This window comes from Cheilinus undulatus, linkage group 14, assembly GCF_018320785.1.
Source record: "Cheilinus undulatus linkage group 14, ASM1832078v1, whole genome shotgun sequence".
Lineage (NCBI taxonomy): Eukaryota > Metazoa > Chordata > Actinopteri > Labriformes > Labridae > Cheilinus > Cheilinus undulatus.
In genome coordinates, this window is record NC_054878.1 from 3414812 (window position 1) to 3440204 (window position 25393).

The 25393-nt window shown below is 43.1% G+C and overlaps 1 protein-coding gene across 1 annotated transcript in view; it reads left to right on the plus strand.

The window, feature by feature from the left end:
* The first annotated feature begins 3368 nt into the window (after nt 1-3368).
* stxbp6l (syntaxin binding protein 6 (amisyn), like) overlaps nt 3369-25393 on the plus strand; it is a 34149-nt gene continuing 12124 nt past the window's right edge. The window contains exons 1-5 of the mRNA XM_041804806.1: nt 3369-3464; nt 19143-19367; nt 19757-19887; nt 21564-21891; nt 23415-23513. Coding sequence (XP_041660740.1) covers nt 19214-19367; nt 19757-19887; nt 21564-21891; nt 23415-23513 — 712 coding nt within the window. The 5' untranslated portion in view covers nt 3369-3464; nt 19143-19213. The remainder of the gene's footprint in view (nt 3465-19142; nt 19368-19756; nt 19888-21563; nt 21892-23414; nt 23514-25393) is intronic.

Genomic DNA, 25393 nt, shown 5'->3' on the forward strand with positions numbered 1-25393 from the left:
GATGGCTAAAAGCTGCTTAAGTAGGCAAAAGACGATGCAGAAATGGATAAAAAAGGGCCAAGAAGAATACAAATATGGACAAATCTGGTTTAAAAAAATGGTAAAAATGGACAAAATCTGCAAAAATGGGTTAAAAGTGGCAAATAGATGTGGCAAAAATGGATGGGAAAAGGTGGTAAAAGGGTTGAAATGTACCACAAATAAATAATTCCAACATCAGAATCCAATAATAGTTTGACAGAGTTATCAGCCCTAACATGAGGGAACTGTTAGCCAGGAAGCTAGCACCAACGCTGCTGAAGAAACACACATGCTACTCTCAATAAATCAAACCTGACGATGGGTCCTGGGTTTATCAGGGCCCATTCTCTGGGTTTATCAGGGCCCATTTCCTGGTTTATCAGGGTCCATTCTCAGGGTTTATCAGGGCCCATTTTCTGGTTTATCAGGGCCCATTTACTGGTTTATCAGGGCCCATTCTCTGGTTTATCAGGGCCCATTTTCTGGTTTATCAGGGCCCATTCTCTGGTTTATCAGGGCCCATTTTCTGGTTTATCAGGGTCCATTTTCTGGTTTATCAGGGCCCATTCTCTGGGTTTATCAGGGCCCATTTCCTGGTTTATCAGGGTCCATTCTCTGGGTTTGTCAGGGCCCATTTTCTGGTTTATCAGGGCCCATTCTCAGGGTTTATCAGGGCCCATTTTCTGGTTTATCAGGGCCCATTTACTGGTTTATCAGGGCCCATTCTCTGGTTTATCAGGGCCCATTTTCTGGTTTATCAGGGCCCATTCTCTGGTTTATCAGGGCCCATTTTCTGGTTTATCAGGGTCCATTTTCTGGTTTATCAGGGCCCATTCTCTGGGTTTATCAGGGCCCATTTCCTGGTTTATCAGGGTCCATTCTCTGGGTTTGTCAGGGCCCATTTTCTGGTTTATCAGGGCCCATTCTCTGGGTTTATCAGGGCCCATTTTCTGGTTTATCAGGGCCCATTCTCTGGGTTTATCAGGGCCCATTTTCTGGTTTATCAGGGCCCATTCTCTGGGTTTATCAGGGGCCATTTTCTGGTTTATCAGGGTCCATTCTCTGGGTTTATCAGGGGCCATTTTCTGGTTTATCAGGGTCCATTCTCTGGGTTTATCAGGGCCCATTCTCTGGGTTTATCAGGGGCCATTTTCTGGTTTATCAGGGTCCATTCTCTGGGTTTATCAGGGGCCATTTTCTCTTGGTTATTCCAGGCTCAAGTCTCTGGGTTTGTCAGGGCCCATTTTCTGGTTTATCAGGGCCCATTCTCTGGGTTTATCAGGGCCCATTTTCTGGTTTATCAGGGCCCATTCTCTGGGTTTATCAGGGCCCATTCTCTGGGTTTATCAGGGCCCATTCTCTGGGTTTATCAGGGCCCATTTTCTGGTTTATCAGGGCCATTCTCTGGGTTTATCAGGGCCCATTCTCTGGGTTTATCAGGGCCCATTCTCTGGGTTTATCAGGGCCCATTTTCTGGTTTATCAGGGCCCATTCTCTGGGTTTATCAGGGCCCATTCTCTGGGTTTATCAGGGCCATTCTCTGGGTTTATCAGGGCCCATTCTCTGGGTTTATCAGGGCCCATTCTCTGGGTTTATCAGGGCCCATTTTCTGCTTTATCAGGGCCCATTCTCTGGGTTTATCAGGGCCCATTTTCTGGTTTATCAGGGCCCATTCTCTGGGTTTATCAGGGGCCATTTTCTGGTTTATCAAGGTCCATTCTCTGGGTTTGTCAGGGCCCATTTCCTGGTTTATCAGGGTCCATTCTCTGGATTTATCAGGGCCCATTCTCTGGGTTTATCAGGGCCCATTTTCTGGTTTATCAGGGCCCATTCTCTGGGTTTATCAGGGCCCATTTTCTGGTTTATCAGGGCCCATTCTCTGGGTTTATCAGGGCCCATTCTCTGGGTTTATCAGGGCCCATTCTCCGGTTTATCAGGGTCCATTCTCTGGGTTTATCAGGGCCCATTCTCTGGTTTATCAGGGTCCATTCTCTGGATTTATCAGGGCCCATTCTCTGGGTTTGTCAGGGCCCATTTCCTGGTTTATCAGGGTCCATTCTCTGGGTTTATCAGGGCCCATTCTCTGGGTTTATCAGGGCCCATTTCCTGGTTTATCAGGGTCCATTCTCTGGGTTTATCAGGGCCCATTTCCTGGTTTATCAGGGCCCATTCTCAGGGTTTATCAGGGCCCATTTTCTGGTTTATCAGGGCCCATTTACTGGTTTATCGGGGCCCATTCTCTGGTTTATCAGGGCCCATTTTCTGGTTTATCAGGGCCCATTTTCTGGTTTATCAGGGTCCATTTTCTGGTTTATCAGGGCCCATTCTCTGGGTTTATCAGGGCCCATTTCCTGGTTTATCAGGGTCCATTCTCTGGGTTTATCAGGGGCCATTTTCTCTTGGTTATTCCAGGCTCAAGTCTCTGGGTTTGTCAGGGCCCATTTTCTGGTTTATCAGGGCCCATTTTCTGGTTTATCAGGGCCCATTCTCTGGGTTTGTCAGGGCCCATTCTCTTGTTTTTTTCAGGGTCCAGTCTCTGGGTTTATCAGGGCCCATTTCCTTGGCGTGCCTGTCAGGCCACCTGTGTTCATTCAGTAGCATTAGTGCTAGCTTCCTGGCTAACAGTTTCCTCATTTTGGAGCTGAAACTTGTGTTAATATACTATAACAAAATAATTCAGTGGAATCAATTTTCCGTGAGGTTTGGTGAGTTTCTGAGCATTTAAAGCCCCCAATTTAGCCATTCTTCTGACAAAAGAAAAAGCAGACTTTAGGTCACTGCTAGGGTCCTCACATACTCCAGGTTAGTGCTAGGGTCCTCACATACTCCAGGTTAGTGCTAGGGTCCTCACATACTCCAGGTTAGTGCAAGTGTCCTCCCAGACACTAGGTCAGTGCTAGGGTCCTCCCAGACACTAGGTCAGTGCTAGGGTCCTTGCTGAAACAAGGTTGTTGCTCAGGCCCCAGTAGACTGATTCTTTTCCCAGTATTTAACCATAAAACACACAGAGCTCTGTGCCATTTGAACCAAAGTGAACCACAACAGTCAGTGGAAACAACACTGGTGTCAGTGTTGTGATTGGCTGATGACTATTCCAGGCTGTAACCCCGCCCCTCTATCAATCATTGTTGTGATTGGCTCCAGCAACCCCATGACCCAGAAGGGGATAAGTGGTCCAGATAATGGATGGATGGGTAAACAATAAAGACTTTGGGTGTCCTCACAGCCCCCCCACCCCACCCCAACCACTGTTCAATTGAGCCCATTGAGCCTCCCTCCTCTCTCTCTCCCTATCTCTCTTTCTATAAAGGAGATGTTGTGTGGTTGATTTGTGCCTTCACAGTAAGGCACGCCGTCCGGTGTGCGGGGGGTTTAAATCCTGACACAGAGAGGGAGATATCACTAACACACTCCTTTACCATTGGACTAACCCAACTGACCAGGTAAGAGCTCAGTTTTTATTGATTATAGATGAGATCTTTGTGACAGAGAGAGCTTTAAACCAGATCCAGTTTTACAACAGCTAGTTCAATAAGTTATTGCTAGTTAGTAAACTAGCAATTGAATCAGAAATCTGAAATATCTTTTTTCAGGTTCTAAAGCCAATGAACTACAATTCAAACTACAACAGACCTTCACCAGCTTTCAAAAGAGCTTCAGAACTCAGACTCAACTTATTAACCAGACCTGGTGACCGTCCCTCATGAGGACTGTCCTAGGCTGGCAATGTTTGAAAAAGTTTTCCAAAAGTTGCTATGGTCAATATTTTGATACAAAAGGAAAGAAAGCCCCCAATAGCTTCCTCAACATTCCATCCTCTGTCTTTAAAAATTGTCTTTAAAGCTTATAAAACATTCCATCCTCTGTCTTTGAAGATGATGTCTTCAGAGCTTATAAAACATTCCTTCCTGTCTTTGAAGATGATGTCCTCAAAGCCTTAAAACATTCCATCCTCTGTCTTTAAAGATGATGTCTTTGAAGCTTTAAAAATTCCATCCTCTGTCTTTAAAGATGATGTCTTTAGAGCTTATAAAACATGTCATCCTTTTTCTTTTACATACAGAGCAGTCATACAGATCATCTTTAGTCTTCTATCCTAATATCTGAGCATGGCGCTTGTAGAGGTGGACCTAAGAAAAATAAAAATAGATGCTCACTGTTGGTGTTTATTTCTAATCTCTTAGAGTCAGTGGCTGGGCCATCCAGCCCATTTATTCAGCTCCTTCTGCTGGGTTTACTTGTTTGCTATCTTTTTGATAATTACTGTTAAGATTGATGATTATCTTTGGCTCTCAGGCTTGTTTGTGTATGTGATAGAATGTTGGGGCAGCATAGCAACAACAGGCAGAGCAAATGTGATTGGTCCATCCTCTCATAGGCAGGGCAGAAATAGAGCTCAGCGGTGACAGAGATGTGATACAGATTTATGGAGGTGGGTGACAGAACATCCAGTCAATGTCAGCAGAACAAAACATGAACGAGGTACAGCAACAGAACAGCAGCTTCCTGCTCTTTATTATGGAGTACTCTCTGATGTACCGTCCAGTGTTTCCGGGTAATCAGTAAACATGTTGTCATGGCAGGCGCCACAATAAGACACGTCCACACAGAGATTTGTTTGGTTTTGAAAACTGTTGGGAATATTTGAAGTCAAAAGAGATCAACTTCAAATACATATACACATACACTATGTGGACAAAAGTATTTGGCCACCGTACCCTTACACCAACAGAGACTTTGTACAACGTTGTATTAAACCTCTGGGATCCTTGTGCGCATTTTATGCACTTTTCACGTTTCATTTTTTGATAACTTTGGCTGAGTTTATGCATTTGGCATGAATATTGGTAAGATTGTGTATTTTTCTTTGATCTTTTAATTTCCAGCTCGGCTCCAACAGTAAGACTAAAATACACGTTGTATGAGCAATTGTTACACTTGGGACCTTTAGCGCATAAAATGCGCTCCTCATATTGTTGCTATTAAAAAAATTATACATTTAAATTTGATTCATGGAGACATGGAGCTCATTTTTTTCAGCTCGGCTCCAACAGTAAGACTACGTCAGACCTAAATATTGATACCAAATAGTTTGAATTTCTAACCATTTTAACTTATTGAATGCCAGGTTTTTGTCATGATGGTACTATGTTTTCAGATTGAAAAAACAGAAAATATGAATTATTTTCGATATACTACATGCAAAGTAGATTTTTTTGTTTTGGATTATTAGAGCCTGGGATATGTCTATGATTAGCAGCAAAGTTGATTTTCATGCATTATTATTTTTTATGCAGTGACAAATACTCACACTCGGGACCTTAAGCGTGTAAACTGTGCCATTAAAACCCATTCAAACTGTATTTTTTGGTCTTTCTGCCATGAAAGCATAATTCATACAGTTTATTATATATGGGTGTCAGTCTGTTCTTTTACCTTTAAATTGATCATTTTTAGTACTCTTCACCCAATGGCATCATTATGACCATATTTGACAAATGGAGAAAAAACATGCTATAATATAACTTTGAAGTTGAATCTGAAATTGACCTTTGATCTTCTTCACTAAAACTACATCAAACAGAATAAATAAAAACAGTGCCACTTGAAAGCCTTTGCCATAAGTTCATACATACACACACACATGCACGCAGGCATGCAAGCATTTTATGGGCTAAAGGTCCCAAGTGTAACAAATATTTGAACGGTCCCGGAGGGTTAAATTATGTTCCTATTTTAGTTACTTTTTGCTATTTTTGCCAATTTTTCTGCCCCCTCATTCCATTTTTTTTGCCACTTTTCACCCTTTCCTAAATTCTTTTCACAATAAAACTTAAAGCATTTTGACATTTGTGCAAATGATAGACTACCTATGAAGTCTGACATTACTTCCCTGATCATTAGGTTTAATGTGCCCATCCACATTGTTTACAACATGAAGGAGGCCATTTATCCCCCCTTAAGGGCAGCCTTGATTACAGCTGACTGGGGAATATCCAGCAGGAATGAGATTCCTCGAACCGTCTTATTGCAAAGATGGCATCATCACAATACCACGCTGGAACTCACTGAACGGCCCGTTTAGGATCACAGATGTGTGAGACTGCATGCTTAGGTGAAGATGTTATACATCTGTGGGCAGGGGCGCAGCCAGGGATTTTGGGCGCCATGGAAAAAAAAACGCTTTCCCACTAAAATTAGCATGTAAAAGCGGATTTTTTTAAACGTGAGTAAACCCGCTAACAATCGACAAGTGACTCCTTTCCCATTGCCAGCAGACCTGGGTCTGATCGCCAGCAGACGAGGTACATTGCTGTTATTTTTTTTTTCCTCTGGTGCGTCATCAGCACGCGGATGTTGCATGTGTTATATAGTTGTGTCTCGCACAGTCCCTGTGGCCTGGGGCTGAATCTCCTCTTCTCCACGGATCAATAGAAGCTATCTGATCTCGCTGTCTTGCCAGTGCTGTGCCATCTTGCAAATATGAATCTCACACGCTGAGTCCAAAAAACAACAATGCTCGTCCCTCAGCTGCTGGCGTCTTTTTGTTGCCCCAGGTTATGGGCGCGATATTATGACGTAGGCACTTTACGCCAAAGTCATCCCGTGTTCACCGGGGTGTGATGTTCCCACTGGAGCCGATCAGAGGCGAGCCGATAAAAACCCGTGTCCATTGCAGGGTCAGTCGAAGCGGGTCTGGATGCGGATTAGAGCATTTCCCACCGCCAACAGAAGCTGATTGTTAGCGTGTTAACATGGGTTTTTCGGCCAGTGGGAAAGGGGTATTACTGGCCCCCCCACAGCCAGGCCGGCGGAAAATTTTGATACTGTTTTACATAAAACTGCATTTTAATGATATTTTTGCCTATCATTCCCATATTTGTGAAAAGAACAACATGACAGTTACTTGGTAGGGGATGCACTTAACATACAGTGAAATTCATTTAGATGCAATTATTTGCTGCAAGACTGATACTCTATATTCCAAAACCCATCTCGTTCTTTAAATACTTAAACATAAAATCCTCTTAAGATTAATTACCTGAAAATACAAAACTTAAAAACAAAATAACCTCTGTACCCTCTTCGATCTCTTCCTCCACTTCCACTCTCCTCTCTGACAAACTTGAAGAGGATCCTGGACCTGGCTCTGCAGTGTACATGACATACAAAAATTATGTAGTATTTCTTTTAAGAGGGGGTATTATACTTTTCCGATTTTTAAAGCATAAGTATAAAGTCACAATGTTGGGTGTCCATACTTCTCGTATGCAAATTTTCAAACCACAAGATAAACGTGTGTGGCAGTAATCTTGGAATTAGAGTGTAAACTGATGAAAACGGTTTGTTGGGAATCTCTCTGAGATCTTCCCGAGACGAGATTTCATTGGAGCGAACTGATGAGGTCATCGCAATAGGATCTCCTGACTGGTTCGCCCGTGCTGCTGGCAAAGCAGAACAGACCGCCCCCCACAAGATGAACAGAGAAGAATAAATACACCGCTAAACGCGACACGGGATAAGTCCACCATTATCAAAGCCATTTAGTAACACAGTAATTAAACACTTACCAAACAGATACAGCTTGCTCTAGCCTTTGCTGCTGCTGATTTTCTTCACCCTCTCCCTCCAAACTATCAGGATCAGACTCTGGGTCCAACACGTACGGATGTATATCGAAATTCGCCATATTTTACTCAGTCGGACTGTTTCATTCAAAGTTTACAAGTACTAGCATAGCAACATAGCCACATCGGAGTCCTGCCGCCGGCCAGCCACCAGAAAATCAGCCAATCTGAGTTTTTTTGAGCTGTAAACCATGTGAATTTACTACGTGGGTATCAGAGAGATGGTGTAAAGCCTTGAAAAAAAGGCATATTACCCTCTCTTTAATATAATACCATTTGTAATAGCATCATAATCCCCATTTCAGGTGGCCTCACCATTTTGTCTCACTTAATGGTGTTTTAAGTGATTTGACCAAAAATAACAAACTAAAATGTGATTTTACTACCAATACTCCACTGCTCACTAGCTGGGTTTCCATTACAGTTTTTCGCAAAATAAAAGTGATATTTCTTAAATTTCAACTAAGTACAATTGCACTTTGAATGCGTTTCCATTGGAGGGAGTTTTGGGCATAGGCCTTGTAATTCTCGTAAAATCTCCTCTTGCGTGAATTCGCTGCAGGGAAGCTTGACGCTCAAACCTGTTGCGTGTTGGTACGGTTTTGGTTACATCTACGATGGTTGCCTTGATAATTTTGAACAAAAGACAAAGGCAAAGGATGATAGTTCAGAGGTAAAGTCTGTATGTATGGCAAAAGCCACGAATAAGGGTAGAAGTATGATGTTAAGAAAAGTCTTGTCTCTTCTTCTGCCCACATGTACCGCGCCATGTTGTCTCAGAGTGACTGGTCATGTGACACTGTACATCACCACCCGTAACTTGTAAGTGCAGAAAAAGTGTTTCCATTACACTTTTGCGATATATTTCTATATCGGAACGCCTGAAAAACCTCCTCATGAAAGCGTAAATACTTTTTAGCGATATTTTAGAGTTTTTTTCAAAATTCAGGTGTTTCCATTACCAGTTTTTTATTGCTCTATTTTGATTTTGGGCATTTCCAAGTGTAATGGAAACCCAGCTTCTGTCTCCCTCTTGTAGCCCCATGCAGGTCTAATTTATCTCCAAAACTGTAGACTCACAGGTGATGGCATTAGATTATTGGTGAAAAAATACATATATGAGGCTATATGGTTGTTGCGATTTAATCTTCTGATTTCCAGAAAATGTAAAGATTTCTCTGATTGGATTGAGAGCAGTCACCCAGTCTGCATGCACTGGAAATGTTCTCTGTTCCTACTGCAAAGCAGGGGATGTACGGAAGCAGATTAGGGCCATTTTTGATGGAGAAAATAATTTTAAAGTAGAAATGACGAGAATAAATTTGAAATGATTAGAATAAAGCCGAAATTTCGAGAATAAGATTGAAATTTCGAGGATAAAGTCAAAATTTTGTGAATAAAGTTGAAACACAATTTCGAGATGAAAGTCGAATGACAAGAAAAAAGTCTAAACTTTATTACTAACAGTGGATACACACTGTGTGTTTATGTGGCAAAGAGAGAATCTTTGTTGTTAAATCCAATAATAAGGTATAATTTCACGTATTCATCGATATGAGGCTTAAGACATTTTGTAGAAACAGGCACGATTCTCTGTTATTGTCTGAAATCCTCATACATCAACAGAAGAGACAGGACAGCGATCGTCTTCCTCTCCGTCTGATCACCTGTAGAGATGCACAGGTGACAGACTCAACCTCAGTACTGGGAGAGCGAAGAGAGATGATCAGTGTTTGTTTTGGTGGGACAGACAACATCAATATAAACAACTCTACTGACATATCTGAAAGGAAGCAACGAGGCTGCATGAAAGCAGCAATGAAAACATATGGGGGTTTTTATTTCTAAATTCCATACAAAAATGTAATGTACATCATGTACATGGCGTTTTGCTGGTAAAATTTTCTTTATGTATCATAAACAATACTGTTAACTAGAGTTTTAAAGTGACAACACGTGACAAAGTGTTCCTTTATCTGCCTTTTTTAACATTTCGTCATTAGCAGCAACTTGTCTATGATCAATAAAAGAGTGATCAATCTCCCTTGGCTCTCCCATTACCGAGGTTAAGTCTGGCACCCGTGTGTCTCTAGGTTAGAGGTGTCAAACTCAATCACAGCAGGGGCCGGATTCTGGATTCAGGACTAACCTGAGGGCCTAACAGGGTCACCTTCTTAACCATAAACCATCAATCTTACTCCACCGGTGATAAAATATGGGGAAAAAAACTTAGCACTGATGATAAACGATTTTGACATTTAAAAAGTTAAAGATAAGTTAAAAGACTAACAATCTGAGAAAAGTAAATTTATCAGTTCAGAAAGGTCAAAACAAGAAACTGAAATAGAAAAATAATGTTTTTAATAGCAAATAAACATGAAAGAAGTCAAAATCATGAGTTCAAAATTTTAAATTGTGAGTCTTAAAGGTCAAACTTTGGGATTATGAAGCCAAAGTCTGGAGTTGAAATATGAGGTAAAATGCAAAATAATTGGTTAAAATGGCCAAAATATCACTTAGAAAATAGAATTATGAATCTTAAAGCTCAAAATATTATATGAGAAGTCAAAATTATGAGTTGAAATGCTCAAAGTATGAAATTAAAAGTCAAAATCCTAAGTCTGAGTCCTAATTGTGAGATGCTGAATTGAAAATGTGAAATTAAAACACAAATGAATTTATTTTGCCACATTCCTGACTTCTTATCTAAATATTTTACTCCTTATTTTTTCAGATTTTGCGACCTAACAATGAAATCTTAAATCATCAAGGATAAGTTCACATTTTTATACTTGAGGAAATCTGCAGACCTCAGACTGACGGGCCAGTTAGAACAGAAATAAGAGATCATCTTGAGGGCCAGATTTAACTATTCCATGGGGCTGGATTTGGCCCCTGGGCCTTGAGTTTGACACCTGTGCTCTAGGTGATCAGACAGAAGAGGAAGAGACATGAGTGCTGCTGTGCTCCTGTTGATGTATGAGTATTTAAGACAATAACAGAGAATCGTGACTGTCTCTACGAATGCCTTATGCTTCATATCACTGAAATTATACCTCATTATTAGATTTAACAGCAAAAAGATTCTCTCTTTGCCACATAGCCTAAACACACAGCATCTACTGTATGATCTGCTGTTAATAATAACAAGTTTCAACTTTTTTCTTGTCATTTCGACTTTATCTCGACTTGTCCAAAATTATTTTCTCCTTCGAAAATGGCCCTAATCCTCTTCCTTAGGGGGTTGAGAGTCCCAAACTACTGACCAAACATATTTCAGAGATAGCTGATGCATTTTAAACCGTTAGAATCGTTCAGAAATAAATACAGACTACAGGCTTTTTTTTAAAATTCAGAACGATTTTTTATTACCTCAGACTAGGAGGTTATGTGATTGGGTGGGTTTGTTCGTTTGTTAGCAACATTACTCAAAAATTCATGGATGGATTTTCATGAAATTTTTAGGAAATGTCAGAAATGGCATAAGGAAGAACTGATTAGATTTTGGGGAGTGATCCGGATCACTGTCTGGATCCAGGAATGTTTTTTAAAAGATTCTGTACTATTGGGAGATAGGGTTAATGGCAGGGGTCTGCGCTGTTACCACTTTACACCAGGAGATGGCAGACATGAGTAACTTATTCAAAGTTTTGGGCTTTATAGACTTTGAAGGACACATGCCCGGTCGAGGAGACGAGTCGGAGCATAACAGAGAGAAAGACAGCGAATTGTAGAGAGAATACTCACAATGCTGGGAGGAATAGAGGAATATTCACCCTCTGCCATGACTTCCAGTCGCCCAGTGAGATGATGGGTGCTTTCGCCATGACAGTCCACACGTAGCGAAGCCAATGCTTTGCCTCACCGTGTCTCCGCCCCACCGGGGAGGGAGTAATCAGCAGATTAGATTTTGGGAGTCATCTAGATCACCGTCTGGATTCAGGAATGTTTTTAAAGGATTCTTCACTATTGGCAGATAGGGCTGATGGCGGAGGTCTGTGCTCTCTGAGTGCTTTTCTAGTTCTTTAATATTTTTTCTCCATAATAATTGATTAATGTAACACACAGCTGCTCACCTCCTTCCTCAGGGGGTACTTGGGCTTGTTCAGGTGGGCAGGGGGGCACAGAGAGACAGCTGCTGCTGCTGCTCTCGACGTGTCTGTTCAGGACAGGCGTCATTTTTTGACTGATTGAATATAAGCAGAGCAGCTTTCAAAACGCTTGCCTGCATTGATTATTGAACTAAAACAACAGTAAAATGTTTAAATCCAGAGTTTTCTTCAGCTTATATGGGGAGAAAAGTGAGCTAGCTCATAAAGTATGTACAAAGTTAGGAATTGAGTTAGGGGGTGTTGAGAAATGTTTCCAAAACAAATAAACTTAGTGTTACCAATACATTGTAAATAAAATAAATGTGTGACTGTGCGTTTATGACTGGGTGTCATATTATTTTGTCAGTATTAGAATTGTATTAGGGACCTCTCTGGGCCCCTGTCAGTCATGGGGCCCTAGAATCCTTCTCCTTTTTCTCCCCTTTTCGGCGCCCCTACCTGTGGGTCTGACTGGAACACCTGAATTCAATAACTAACAGATGTGGACACATACTTTTGTCCATATAGTGTATGACCTCAGTTTATTCATTTCTTTAAATATTTTACACATTTCAGAGTGATAATTCTACTGACTGACCCTTTAGATATTTAATGTAGTCCACTGTAAGACTGAACAGTACGAGGCTGTAAAAATTAGTTTACTTAGAAATAAAGAGCTATTTCAGCTCAGTTATTCTCAGTTTATAGCCCATTTTTATTTTTCAGTAACAGCGCTCAATCACTCTCAGTGTTTTTGTCATTTCACTCAAATTATTTGAAAATCCTCCTTTAACCTGCAGAGCTTTCCCAGAGTGCCTTTGGGCATTAGACACATTTGCACCATGAGTGCAGTTGCCCTCTGAGTCAGAGAAATCCCACCTGTGGGGAAGGACTCTACTAATACTAGGATGATATTCTGATGTCTGGGAGAGACTTTTGTGGGTCAAAGGTCACCTCTCAGTCTTTGTTCATGGAGTGAATCACATCCATTTATTCTTAGTGTCATAATTGTTCAAATCTGTGACAGGAAAATGGGAACAACTCTCATAAATAAGAGATAAATGAATGAGTTTTTTGTTTTTACTCAAAATATTATTTCACTACTTAACTTTAAATATTGAGAATATTTTATACCAAGTGTGTTTGAGAGTGTAGAGTCAGGCTTGATCAGAGACTAGAACAAAGCTGGGATGAACTGTTTTCACAACTCATTTACTCACACCTGAACCTGATTAGGGCTGTGCTAATGCTAATGCTAATGTGAATCTCTGATTAGTGCTAATGCTAATGCTAATGTAGACCTCTGATTAGTGCTAATGCTAATGCTAATGTGGACCTCTGATTAGTGCTAATGCTAATGCTAATGTAGACCTCTGATTAGTGCTAATGCTAATGTGGACCTCTGATTAGTGCTAATGCTAATGCTAATGTGAATCTCTGATTAGTGCTAATGCTAATGCTAATGTAGACCTCTGATTAGTGCTAATGCTAATGTGGACCTCTGATTAGTGCTAATGCTAATGCTAATGTGGACCTCTGATTAGTGCTAATGCTAATGTGGACCTCTGATTAGTGCTAATGCTAATGCTAATGTGAATCTCTGATTAGTGCTAATGCTAATGCTAATGTAGACATCTGATTAGTGCTAATGCTAATGCTAATGTGGACCTCTGATTAGTGCTAATGCTAATGCTAATGTGGACCTCTGATTAGTGCTAATGCTAATGTGGACCTCTGATTAGAGCTAATGCTAATGCTAATATGGACCTCTGATTAGTGCTAATGCTAATGCTAATGTGGACCTCTGATTAGTGCTAATGCTAACGCTAATGTGGACCTCTGATTAGTGCTAATGCTAATGTGGACCTCTGATTAGAGCTAATGCTAAAGCTAATGTGGACCTCTGATTAGTGCTAACGCTAATGTGGACCTCTGATTAATGCTAACGCTAATGTGGACCTCTGATTAATGCTCACACTAATTTGGACCTCTGATTAGTGCTAATGCTAATGTGGACCTCTGATTAGTGCTAATGCTAATGTGGGCCTCTGATTAGTGCTAATGCTAATGCTAATGTGGACCTCTGATTAGTGCTAATGCTAATGCTAATGTGGACCTCTGATTAGTGCTAAGTGTGGACCTCTGATTAGTAACGCTAATGTGGACCTCTGATTAGTGCTAATGCTAATGTGGGCCTCTGATTAGTGCTAATGCTAATGCTAATGTGGACCTCTGATTAGTGCTAATGCTAATGTGGACCTCTGATTAGTGCTAATGCTAATGTGGGCCTCTGATTAGTGCTAATGCTAATGCTAATGTGGACCTCTGATTAGTGCTAATGCTAATGCTAATGTGGACCTCTGATTAGTGCTAACGCAAGTGTGGACCTCTGATTAGTGCTAACGCTAATGTGGACCTCTGATTAGTGCTAATGCTAATGTGGGCCTCTGATTAGTGCTAATGCTAATGCTAATGTGGACCTCTGATTAGTGCTAATGCTAATGTGGACCTCTGATTAGTGCTAATGCTAATGTGGGCCTCTGATTAGTGCTAATGCTAATGCTAATGTGGACCTCTGATTAGTGCTAATGCTAATGCTAATGTGGACCTCTGATTAGTGCTAACGCTAGTGTGGACCTCTGATTAGTGCTAACGCTAATGTGGACCTCTGATTAGTGCTAATGCTAATGTGGGCCTCTGATTAGTGCTAATGCTAATGCTAATGTGGACCTCTGATTAGTGTTAATGCTAATGCTAATGTGGACCTCTGATTAGTGCTAATGCTAATGCTAATGTGGACCTCTGATTAGTGCTAATGCTAATGTGGACCTCTGATTAGAGCTAATGCTAATGCTAATGTGGACCTCTGATTAGTGCTAATGCTAATGTGGACCTCTGATTAGAGCTAATGCTAATGCTAATGTCGACCTCTGATTAGTGCTAATGCTAATGCTAATGTGGACCTCTGATTAGTGCTAATGCTAATGCTAATGTGGACCTCTGATTAGTGCTAATGCTAATGTGGACCTCTGATTAGAGCTAATGCTAATGCTAATGTCGACCTCTGATTAGTGCTAATGCTAATGCTAATGTGGACCTCTGATTAGTGCTAATGCTAAAGCTAATATGGACCTCTGATTAGTGCTAATGCTAATGTGGACCTCTGATTAGTGCTAAGGCTAATGTGGACCTCTGATTAATGCTAACGCTAATGTGGACCTCTGATTAGTGCTAATGCTAATATGGGCCTCTGATTAGTGCTAATGCTAATGTGGACCTCTGATTAGTGCTAACGCTAATGTGGACCTCTGATTAGTGCTAACGCTAATGTGGACCTCTGATTAGTGCTAACGCTAATGTGGACCTCTGATTAGTGCTAACGCTAATGTGGACCTTTGATTAGTGCTAACGCTAATGTGGGCCTCTGATTAGTGCTAACGCTAATGTGGACCTTTGATTAGTGCTAACGCTAATGTGGGCCTCTGATTAGTGCTAACGCTAATGTGGACCTCTGATTAGTGCTAACGCTAATGTGGACCTTTGATTAGTGCTAACGCTAATGTGGGCCTCTGATTAGGGCTGAGCTGATGTGGACCTTTGATTAGTGCTAATGCTAATGTGGACCTCTGATTAGTGCTAACGCTAATGTGGACCTCTGATTAGTGCTAACGCTAATGTGGACCTCTGATTAGGGCTGAGCTAATGTGGACCTCTGATTAGTGCTAACGCTAATGTGGGCCTCTGATTAGTGCTAACGCTAATGTGGACCTATGATTAGTGCTAATGCTAATGTGGACCTCTGATTAGTGCTAACGCTAATGTGGACCTCTGATTAGTGCTAACGCTAATGTGGACCTCTGATTAGTGCTAACGCTAATGTGGGCCTCTGATTAGTGCTAACGCTAATGTGGGCCTCTGATTAGTGCTAACGCTAATGTGGGCCTCTGATTAGTGCTAACGCTAATGTGGACCTCTGATTAGTGCTAACGCTAATGTGGACCTCTGATTAGTGCTAACGCTAATGTGGGCCTCTGATTAGTGCTAACGCTAATGTGGACCTCTGATTAGTGCTAACGCTAATGTGGGCCTCTGATTAGTGCTAACGCTAATGTGGACCTATGATTAGTGCTAATGCTAATGTGGACCTCTGATTAGTGCTAACGCTAATGTGGACCTCTGATTAGTGCTAACGCTAATGTGGGCCTCTGATTAGTGCTAATGCTAATGTGGACCTCTGATTAGGGCTGAGCTGATGCTAAGTGAACCCACACCATGATTTTCTCTCCTTTTATGCTCATAGCAGCCAATGAAACAGAGAGATTCTTTGCAGCATGAGATGGTGCATTGTCATGCATGAAGATCATTTTGCTTCTGCAGGCTTCTTTCTTCTTTTTGTACCATGTAAGAAAGTGGTCAGTCAGAAACTTTATATACTTTACAGAGGTCATTTTCACACCTTTAGGGACCCTAAAGAAAATGAGTCTTCATGTATTTCTGGGCCCACTGCAACGGTTTCTGCTTGTGAGCATTGGTTAGGGGGGCTGAATCGTAGGTTTTTACACGACTGCAAGCCTCTGGAGGATCCTACACTTTGAGGTTGGTGGGACTCCAGAGGCACCAGCAGCTTCAAATACCTGTTTGCTGCTTTGTAATGGCATTTTAGCAGCTGCTCTCTTAATCCGATGAATTTGTCTGTCAGAAACCTTCCTCATTATGCCTTTTATCTGCATGAACCCATCTGTGCATCAGCCACAAATTTCTTCACAGTACGATGATTACATTTAAGTTTTCCTGAAATATCGAATGTTTTTATACCTTGTCCAAGAAATTGTACTATTTGAGGCTTTTCAGCAGAGAGATCCTTTTTCTTTCCCATATTGCTGAAACCTGTGGCCTGATTAATAATGTGGAACGTCCTTCTGAAGTAGTTTTCCTTTAATTGGGCTCATCTGGCTCTGTGGTCTCTGGGCTCCTCTGTCTCACTCTAGTGGGACGTCCCCTCTCTGAGCTCTCTGAGCTCTATGTGCTCCTCTGTTTCATTCTGGTAGGACTTCCTCTCTCTGCGCTTTATGTCTTACTCTGTCCCACTCTGGCGAGACATCCTTTTCTGAGCTCTATGTACTCCTCTCTCTCACTCTGGTGGGACGTCCGCTGTCTTTGCTGTCTGTGCTCCATGTACTGTCTGTGCTCCTCTGTCTCACTCTGAGCTCTATGTACTCCTTTCTCTCATTATGATGGGACATCTGCTCTCTTTGCACTCTGTGCTCTCTTAACTCCCTGTGCTCCTCTGTCTCACTCTGGCTGGACGTCCACTCTCTTAGCGCTCTGTGCTCTCTGTGCTCCTTTCTCTCACTCTGGTGGGACTTCCACTCTCTGAGCTCTCTGTGCTCCTCCGTCTCACTCTGGTGGGACGTCCTCTCTCTGTGCTCTTTGTGTTTCTCTGTGCCCCTCTCTCGCTCTGGTGGGACGTCCACTATCTGTGCTCTCTGTGCTCCTCTGTCTCACTCTGGTGGGACGTCCACTCTCTTTGCTCTCTGTGCTCCTCTGTCTATCTCTGGTGGGACGTCCACTCTCTGTGCTCCTCTGTGCTCCTCTGTCTCACTCTGGTGGGACATCCACTCTCTGTGCTCCTCTGTCTCTCTCTGGTGGGATGTCCACTCTCTGTGCTCTCTGTGCTTCATTGTCTCACTCTGGTGGGACGTCCACTCTCTGTGCTACTCTGTGCTCCTCTGTCTCACTCTGGTGGGACGTCCACTCTCTGTGCTTTATGTGTTTCTCTGTGCCCCTTTCTCACTCTGGTGGGACGTCCCTTCTCTGTGCTCCTCTGTGCTCCTCTGTCTCACTCTGGTGGGACGTCCACTCTCTGTGCTACTCTGTGCTCCTCTGTCTCACTCTGGTGGGACGTCCACTCTCTGTGCTCTTCTGTCTCACTCTGGTGGGACGTCCACTCTCTGTGCTCTTCTGTCTCACTCTGGTGGGACGTCCACTCTCTGTGCTCTTCTGTCTCTCTCTGGTGGGATGTCCACTCTCTGTGCTTTATGTGTTGCTCTGTGCCCCTTTCTCACTCTGGTGGGACGTCCCTTCTCTGTGCTCCTCTGTGCTCCTCTGTCTCACTCTGGTGGGACGTCCACTCTCTTTGCTCTCTGTGCTCCTCTGTCTATCTCTGGTGGGACGTCCACTCTCTGTGCTCCTCTGTGCTCCTCTGTCTCACTCTGGTGGGACATCCACTCTCTGTGCTCCTCTGTCTCTCTCTGGTGGGATGTCCACTCTCTGTGCTCTCTGTGCTTCATTGTCTCACTCTGGTGGGACGTCCACTCTCTGTGCTACTCTGTGCTCCTCTGTCTCACTCTGGTGGGACGTCCACTCTCTGTGCTTTATGTGTTTCTCTGTGCCCCTTTCTCACTCTGGTGGGACGTCCCTTCTCTGTGCTCCTCTGTGCTCCTCTGTCTCACTCTGGTGGGACGTCCACTCTCTGTGCTACTCTGTGCTCCTCTGTCTCACTCTGGTGGGACGTCCACTCTCTGTGCTCTTCTGTCTCACTCTGGTGGGACGTCCACTCTCTGTGCTCTTCTGTCTCACTCTGGTGGGACGTCCACTCTCTGTGCTCTTCTGTCTCTCTCTGGTGGGATGTCCACTCTCTGTGCTTTATGTGTTGCTCTGTGCCCCTTTCTCACTCTGGTGGGACGTCCCTTCTCTGTGCTCCTCTGTGCTCCTCTGTCTCACTCTGGTGGGACGTCCACTCTCTGTGCTACTCTGTGCTCCTCTGTCTCACTCTGGTGGGACGTCCACTCTCTGTGCTCTCTGTACTCCTCTGTACTCCTCTGTCTCACTCTGGTGGGACATCCACTCTCTGTGCTCTCTGTGCTCCTCTGTCTCACTCTGGTGGGCCGTCCACCCTCTGTGTTCTTTTGGTCCTCTGGCTCACTCTGATGGGACGTCCCCTCTCTGAGCTCTCTGTGCTCTCTGCGCCCCCTTTGCTCTCTGTGCTTCTCTGTCTCACTCTGGCGGGACGTCCCCTCTCTGAGGTCTCTGAGCTCTCTGTGCTTCTCTGTCCCACTCTGGTGGGATACCACTGTCTGTGGTCTTGGTGTGCTTTTGTCTCACACTGACTGGACGTCCACTCTCTGCGCTCTCTGTACTGTCCTTGCTCCTCTGTCTCACTCTGGCGGTATGCCTGCTCTCTGAGCTCTCTCTGCTCCTCTGTCTCGCTCTGGTGGGACGTCTGCTCTCTGAGCTCTCTCTGCTCCTCTGTCTCGCTCTGGTGGGACGTCTGCTCTCTGAGCTCTCTCTGCTCCTCTGTCTCGCTCTGGTGGGACGCCTGCTCTCTGAGCTCTCTCTGCTCCTCTGTCTCGCTCTGGTGGTACGCCTGCTCTCTGAGCTCTCTCTGCTCCTCTGTTCTCAGTGTTCTGCACCCATCCAGCTCCAACAGCGTCCTGACCCATCCATTCGTCCCTTTGAGGTCTGACGACCACAATGAACCTTCAGTCTGCCATCAACAAAGAGGTCTTCGTCCCCCGGGATGAGCGCCTGCTGGTGGCTGTGGAGGTGAAGAGGAGGGCAAAGAAGAGGCTGTCCTTCCTCCCAGTGGGCACCAAAGCTAACTACACCACCTTCATCTGTCTCTCAGGTCATCATTATATACAATCATCAATAGATCGTCCTAGATCACTGTAGACCATTTTCACTCTGCTCTACTAAAGAACTAGTTAGCCCTGAAGACCATCACGTCCATGACACCACTGTACCAACCCAACCCAATGATCATTAGATAAAATCTGAACTGATAACTTCATTAAATATGAGCTTTCTTATTCCCTCCCTGGTTCCTCACAGATTTTCAGGTGTGACTATATTTTTAGGTATGAAATAATAAATCCAAGAATCAACAAACCAAAGGTCTGATTTGTGGAGAGATTAGTAGAGGTTATTATTGATTAGGTATTTCTATTCCTGCTGTTGTTGGTTCTGTTGTTTCGGTAGAACTCATCACAGACGGTTTTGTGTCTGACCATCTAGTGACCAACAGCCGGCCCCATCAGCTCCTCATCACCAAGGTGAAGCAGTTTGAGGGCTCATCCTCCTTCACCAGGAGGTCTCAGTGGACCGTGGAGCAGCTCCGCCAGGTCAACGGGATCAACCCTAACAAGGTCAGCACACCCGCAAATCTATGAACCAATCAGTAATCAATTACCGATCAATCACTGATCATCAGTGATCAATCAGTGATTGGTCCATAGGACATTCTAGACTAATTACGGATCAGTGAATTCCCATCAGTATGTTGAAAAAAAGTTCTCTCTGATATCCAGTGACTGACAGCGCTACTCCAGGGTCTGAGCTTCAGTGGTGGGCGGTACCTCCGCTGGTTCTTCCACACCTGTGCCAGGTGACCCTTTCAGGGAGGAAAGAATGGAGGACAGCTCATGGCTCATTTGGATTTTCCTCTTTTAACCCCAGCATAGAAACCAAAGATTAAAAACAGACCTTTTCTCATTTCACGATGGCGTTAGTCTGAGCTCTGGAGAGATGAGGAAAAGAACTCTGAGGTTCTGACTGGTTCAGATTGGTTCATATTGTTTCTGATTGGTCCACAATGTTGATTTTGTTTTTAATTGGTTCTTACGGTTTCTAACTGGTTCATATTAGGTATAATTGGTTCTGTTTGGTGTTGGTTGTTTCTGATGGGTTGTGTTTGGCTCTTATTAGTTCATTTTTGGTACTTATTGGTTTTGATTGTTCTTTAATGTTAAGTAATTGTTTTTTTTGTTATTTTTTTTAATTATTGGTTCTGATAGGTTCTTATTTGTTGTTTTTTTTTGTTCCTAAAAGTTTTAATTGATTCTGCTCAGTTCTGGTTGGTTCTGATGGGTTATTTTTGGTTCTGATTAGTTCTTTTTGGGGCCTTATTGCTGTTTTCTTCTGGTTCTTATTGGTTATTTTTGTTTTTATTGGTTCTGATTGGTTCATTTTTGGTTTTTATTGGTTCTGAAATAGTGGTTTTGATGGGTTCTGATAGGTTCTTTATTTGTTTGGATGGTATCTCTTTGGTTCTATATTGGTTTTTATTGTTTTCAAAGGTTCCTTTTTGGTTTTTATTGGTTCTAATAGGTTCTTATTGGTTTTGATGATTCTGTTTGGTTCCCTATTGTTTTTCACTGGTTCTGAGAGTTTTTATTTGGTTTTGATTTGTTCTGATTAGTTCCTTTTTGTTTTTTAATGCTTCTGTTTGCTTTTTATTGCTGCTTATTGGTTCTGATTAGTCCTGATTGTTTTTATTTTTGGTTTTGTTTGGTTCCTAATTGTTTATTAGTTTTTTTTTTGTTTTTTTGGTTCTGAATGGTTCCTGAATGTTTTTATTGGTTCTGTTTGGTTCCTAATTTTTTTTGTTTTTTTTTTTGTTTTTTTTGTTCTGAATGGTTCCTGAATGTTTTTATTGGTTCTGTTTGGTTCCTAATTTTTTTTTTTTTTTGTTCTGAATGGTTCCTGAATGTTTTTATTGGTTCTGTTTGGTTCCTAATTTTTTGTTTTTGTTTTTTTTTTTTGTTCTGAATGGTTCCTGAATGTTTTTTATTGGTTGTGACCGGTTCCTAATGGGTTTTAATTGGCTCCGATTGGCCCCTAATTGGATTTTATTGGTTCTGAATGGTTCTTTATTGGTTCTGATTGGTTCTTTTTGTTTTAATTATCCTTTTGGGTTCTTTTTGTTTTTTGTTGGTTCTGATTTGTTCTTCTTGGTCCTGTGGGAGTTTTAAGAATGATTAAAAAAAGAAAAATCTTAATTGTCACAGAAACTGGCGTGCTGACATTCTCCCTGCTGTTCCAGGACACTCCTGAGTTTGACCTGGTCTTCGATAACGCTGAGGACCAGTGGGTGGCGCTCTCCTCAGCAGAGAAGTGCATCTTTATCCAGATCCTGTACCATGCCTGTCAGGCATACTGGGAGGGCAGAGCGGGGACTCTGGGTAAGACTGGGAAGACTGGAAAGACAGGCCACCAAATGAGACCAGGCCCGAGGTCACAGCAGGAGACCAGAGCCGGTTCCAGTCAAACCCCACCAGGACCTCCACCCAGAACCCTGCAGGCCCGACGCAAGAGCTACGCTCCCCCCAAACAGGCCGAGTTCATCAACTGCCAGTCCAAGCTGACCGGAGGTACAGTATCCCTCGGACCGTCTCCATGGAGATGTCTAAAAGTGTTTTTATCACGTCAGTGTGACTGAGCCTGGATTTCTAAATCTACATAAACATTAGTCCAGCTGAGATTGGTCTTAGACTAACAACCTGCATATCTACACCTGAGACCCAAACCGGACTAGACAACCTGAGCGTGCTCCACAGTGTCTGAATGGACTTTGGCCCATGGGCTGAGTCCACCAGCCGGTCCAACAACTACCCTGGTACCAGCGGGACTTAAACTCAGTTTGAGTGATGGTCAGATAGGGCCAAAAGATTTGAATTTAAAATGAGAGATCTGAAATGAAGACAGACACTCTTACAAATACAGAAATAAGAAAACATGGAAACACCCGCCCCAGACTCTTTCAGCCGTTTATACGAAACGGAGAATTAAAAAAAGAAAACAAAAACAAAGCATTTTTTGGTTTTCTTCGTTTTTGTTTTTCCAAAGAAAAAAAAAAGAGGCAATGCTTTTTTTCATCTCATTCTTTTAGTGTTCTGATCAAAAAAGGAAGATCAGAGAACATAGCACTGCTGATGTAACATTCTTTTCCCGCTGCACCTGCAGCAGGTCACACATCTCGGAAAAAAGAATCTTATGTCACCAGTGTTCTGGTCATTGATATTCATTTTTTAAAAATCAGAAAATAAGTAGAATGAAATGAGAAATGAAGATGTTATTTTCAGTGTTTTTTGATCCTTAGGAGCAAATGTGTAGGTTTTTGTGTAGCTTAGCCATTTGAGGCTAATTTAAGAACTGAGACGAGAATTCTGAACATTTTAAAATATGAATGTTCTATATATATGAGCTATGTTCATCCAACACAGCCAACATGTCCCTCAGATCTCTGAAAGGTTCACAGGTTGGACTTAAACAGTGGATTGTGAATGGAGACTGCACAGGCCATGAAGTGTAAGAAACATGATGGCAGTGTGCGTTGAAAATGGATTTATCTGTGAAAAGGCATGAAGATTAGAGACAGACAGTCATCTGTGGTTGGACCATAAACCTGTGAGTTAACATGGACAGTCAGCTGATAGAAAAGTTTGGTTTCTACAAGGTAATTTTGGCCTAGAGATCAGATGTAGCTTGGTCAGACATAGGAGCTGATACCAACTTTATTTTGGCCCAGCTGGTGACCTCAGCTGGTGAAGTTTAACAGCATAAAGGCTGAGGAGAACAGAACTCCATCTGCCCCCTGATATCACCCTGGGTCATTAATGTTCGTCCCTGTCTCCATGATCTGATGTACAGCCAGGTAGCTGCACACAAATCTGTTAGCAGAAGGTCCGATAATGCCTGGCTCCACCTGTCTCCAGCGAGAGTAAAGGAGTCAGGCATGCTTCTATGACAAACAGGTTCTTCCTCTGTCCAGTATACTGGGAGAGGACAGTGCTCCAGTTATGGAGATCTGCAGGTTTGTATGTATTTGCCCATGGTTTCTGACTGGATGTGCAGAATGATTCGTGCTTTGGCGTCTGCTCTCTCTGCTCCTCAGACGCTCGCACCATGAACCTGATCATCTTCCGCTGCAGAGCCTTCCTAAATCGCATCAGGAAACGGATGGTGGAAAACCAGCGCCGACTCGCAGCTGGAGGTAAGGACAGGGGACATCTCACAAAAACCCCAAGGGATAAGATATGACATAAGATGAGAAACAAACATGGAGGATGGTCCACTGATTGCCAGCACCGTCATCATAAACTGATATCGCTTCACGCTGCAGAGTGACGCTGCAGAGTGAAGGACGTCCCATGGACCGTTAAACATTGGTCTCATGGCTTCAGTCCTCCCATCGATTCCTCCAGTCTCTCTATGAGTCTCTGGTGGGTGGGACTAAGACTCGAGGAAAAGACTCACGTCAAAAACACAAGTCATACATTAGTCAAACTGAGACGCAGCCCTGGACTGAGTCAGAGTTAAATCCAAACAGACATGGAGGACGGTCCACATCCTGGTCTGATTGTCCTGGTCTGAGTCAGAGTTAAATCAAAAACAATGTCCTCCTTCATCTGTCCATGATTCAGGTCATACCTTCTTCCATCAATCCGCCCATGGTTAAGGTCACATCCTCCTCCAGCTGTCAGATCAAGGTTCAGGTTGTATCCTAAATCTGTCTGTCCATGGTTCAGGTTGTATCCTGAATCTGTCTGTCCATGGTTCAGGTTGTATCTTAAATCTGTCCGTCCATGGTTCAGGTTGTATCCTCCATCTGTCCGTCCATGGTTCAGGTTGTATCCTCCATTTGTCCGTCCATGGTTCAGGTTGTATCCTCCATCTCTCCATCCATGGTTCAGGTTGTATCCTCCATCTGTCCGTCCATGGTTCAGGTTGTATCTTATGTCTCTCCGTCCATGGTTCAGGTTGTATCTTAAATCTGTCCGTCCATGGTTCAGGTTGTATCTTAAATCTCTCCATCCATGGTTCAGGTTGTATCCTCTATCTGTCCGTCCATGGTTCAGGTTGTATCTTAAATCTCTCCATCCATGGTTCAGGTTGTATCTTATGTCTCTCCGTCCATGGTTCAGGTTGTATCTTATGTCTCTCCGTCCATGGTTCAGGTTGTATCTTAAATCTCTCCATCCATGGTTCAGGTTGTATCCTCCATCTGTCCATCCATGGTTCAGGTTGTATCTTAAATCTCTCCATCCATGGTTCAGGTTGTATCCTCTATCTGTCCGTCCATGGTTCAGGTTGTATCTTACATCTGTCCGTCCATGGTTCAGGTTGTATCCTCCATCTGTCCATCCATGGTTCAGGTTGTATCCTAAATCTGTCCGTCCGTGGTTCAGGTTGTATCCTAAATCTGTCCATCCGTGGTTCAGGTTGTATCCTCCATCTGTCCGTCCATGGTTCAGGTTGTATCCTAAATCTGTCCGTCCATGGTTCAGGTTGTATCTTACATCTGTCCATTCATGGTTCAGGTTGTATCTTACATCTGTCCGTCCATGGTTCAGGTTGTATCCTCCATCTGTCCGTCCATGGTTCAGGTTGTATCCTAAATCTGTCCGTCCATGGTTCAGGTTGTATCTTACATCTGTCCGTCCATGGTTCAGGTTGTATCCTAAATCTGTCCGTCCATGGTTCAGGTTGTATCTTACATCTGTCCGTCCATGGTTCAGGTTGTATCCTAAATCTGTCTGTCCATGGTTCAGGTTGTATCCTCCATCTGTCCGTCCATGGTTCAGGTTGTATCCTAAATCTGTCCGTCCATGGTTCAGGTTGTATCTTACATCTGTCCGTCCATGGTTCAGGTTGTATCTTACATCTGTCCGTCCATGGTTCAGTTGTATCTTACATCTGTCCGTCCATGGTTCAGGTTGTATCCTAAATCTGTCCATCCATGGTTCAGGTTGTATCTTACATCTGTCCGTCCATGGTTCAGGTTGTATCTTACATCTGTCCGTCCATGGTTCAGGTTGTATCCTAAATCTGTCCGTCCATGGTTCAGGTTGTATCTTACATCTGTCCGTCCAT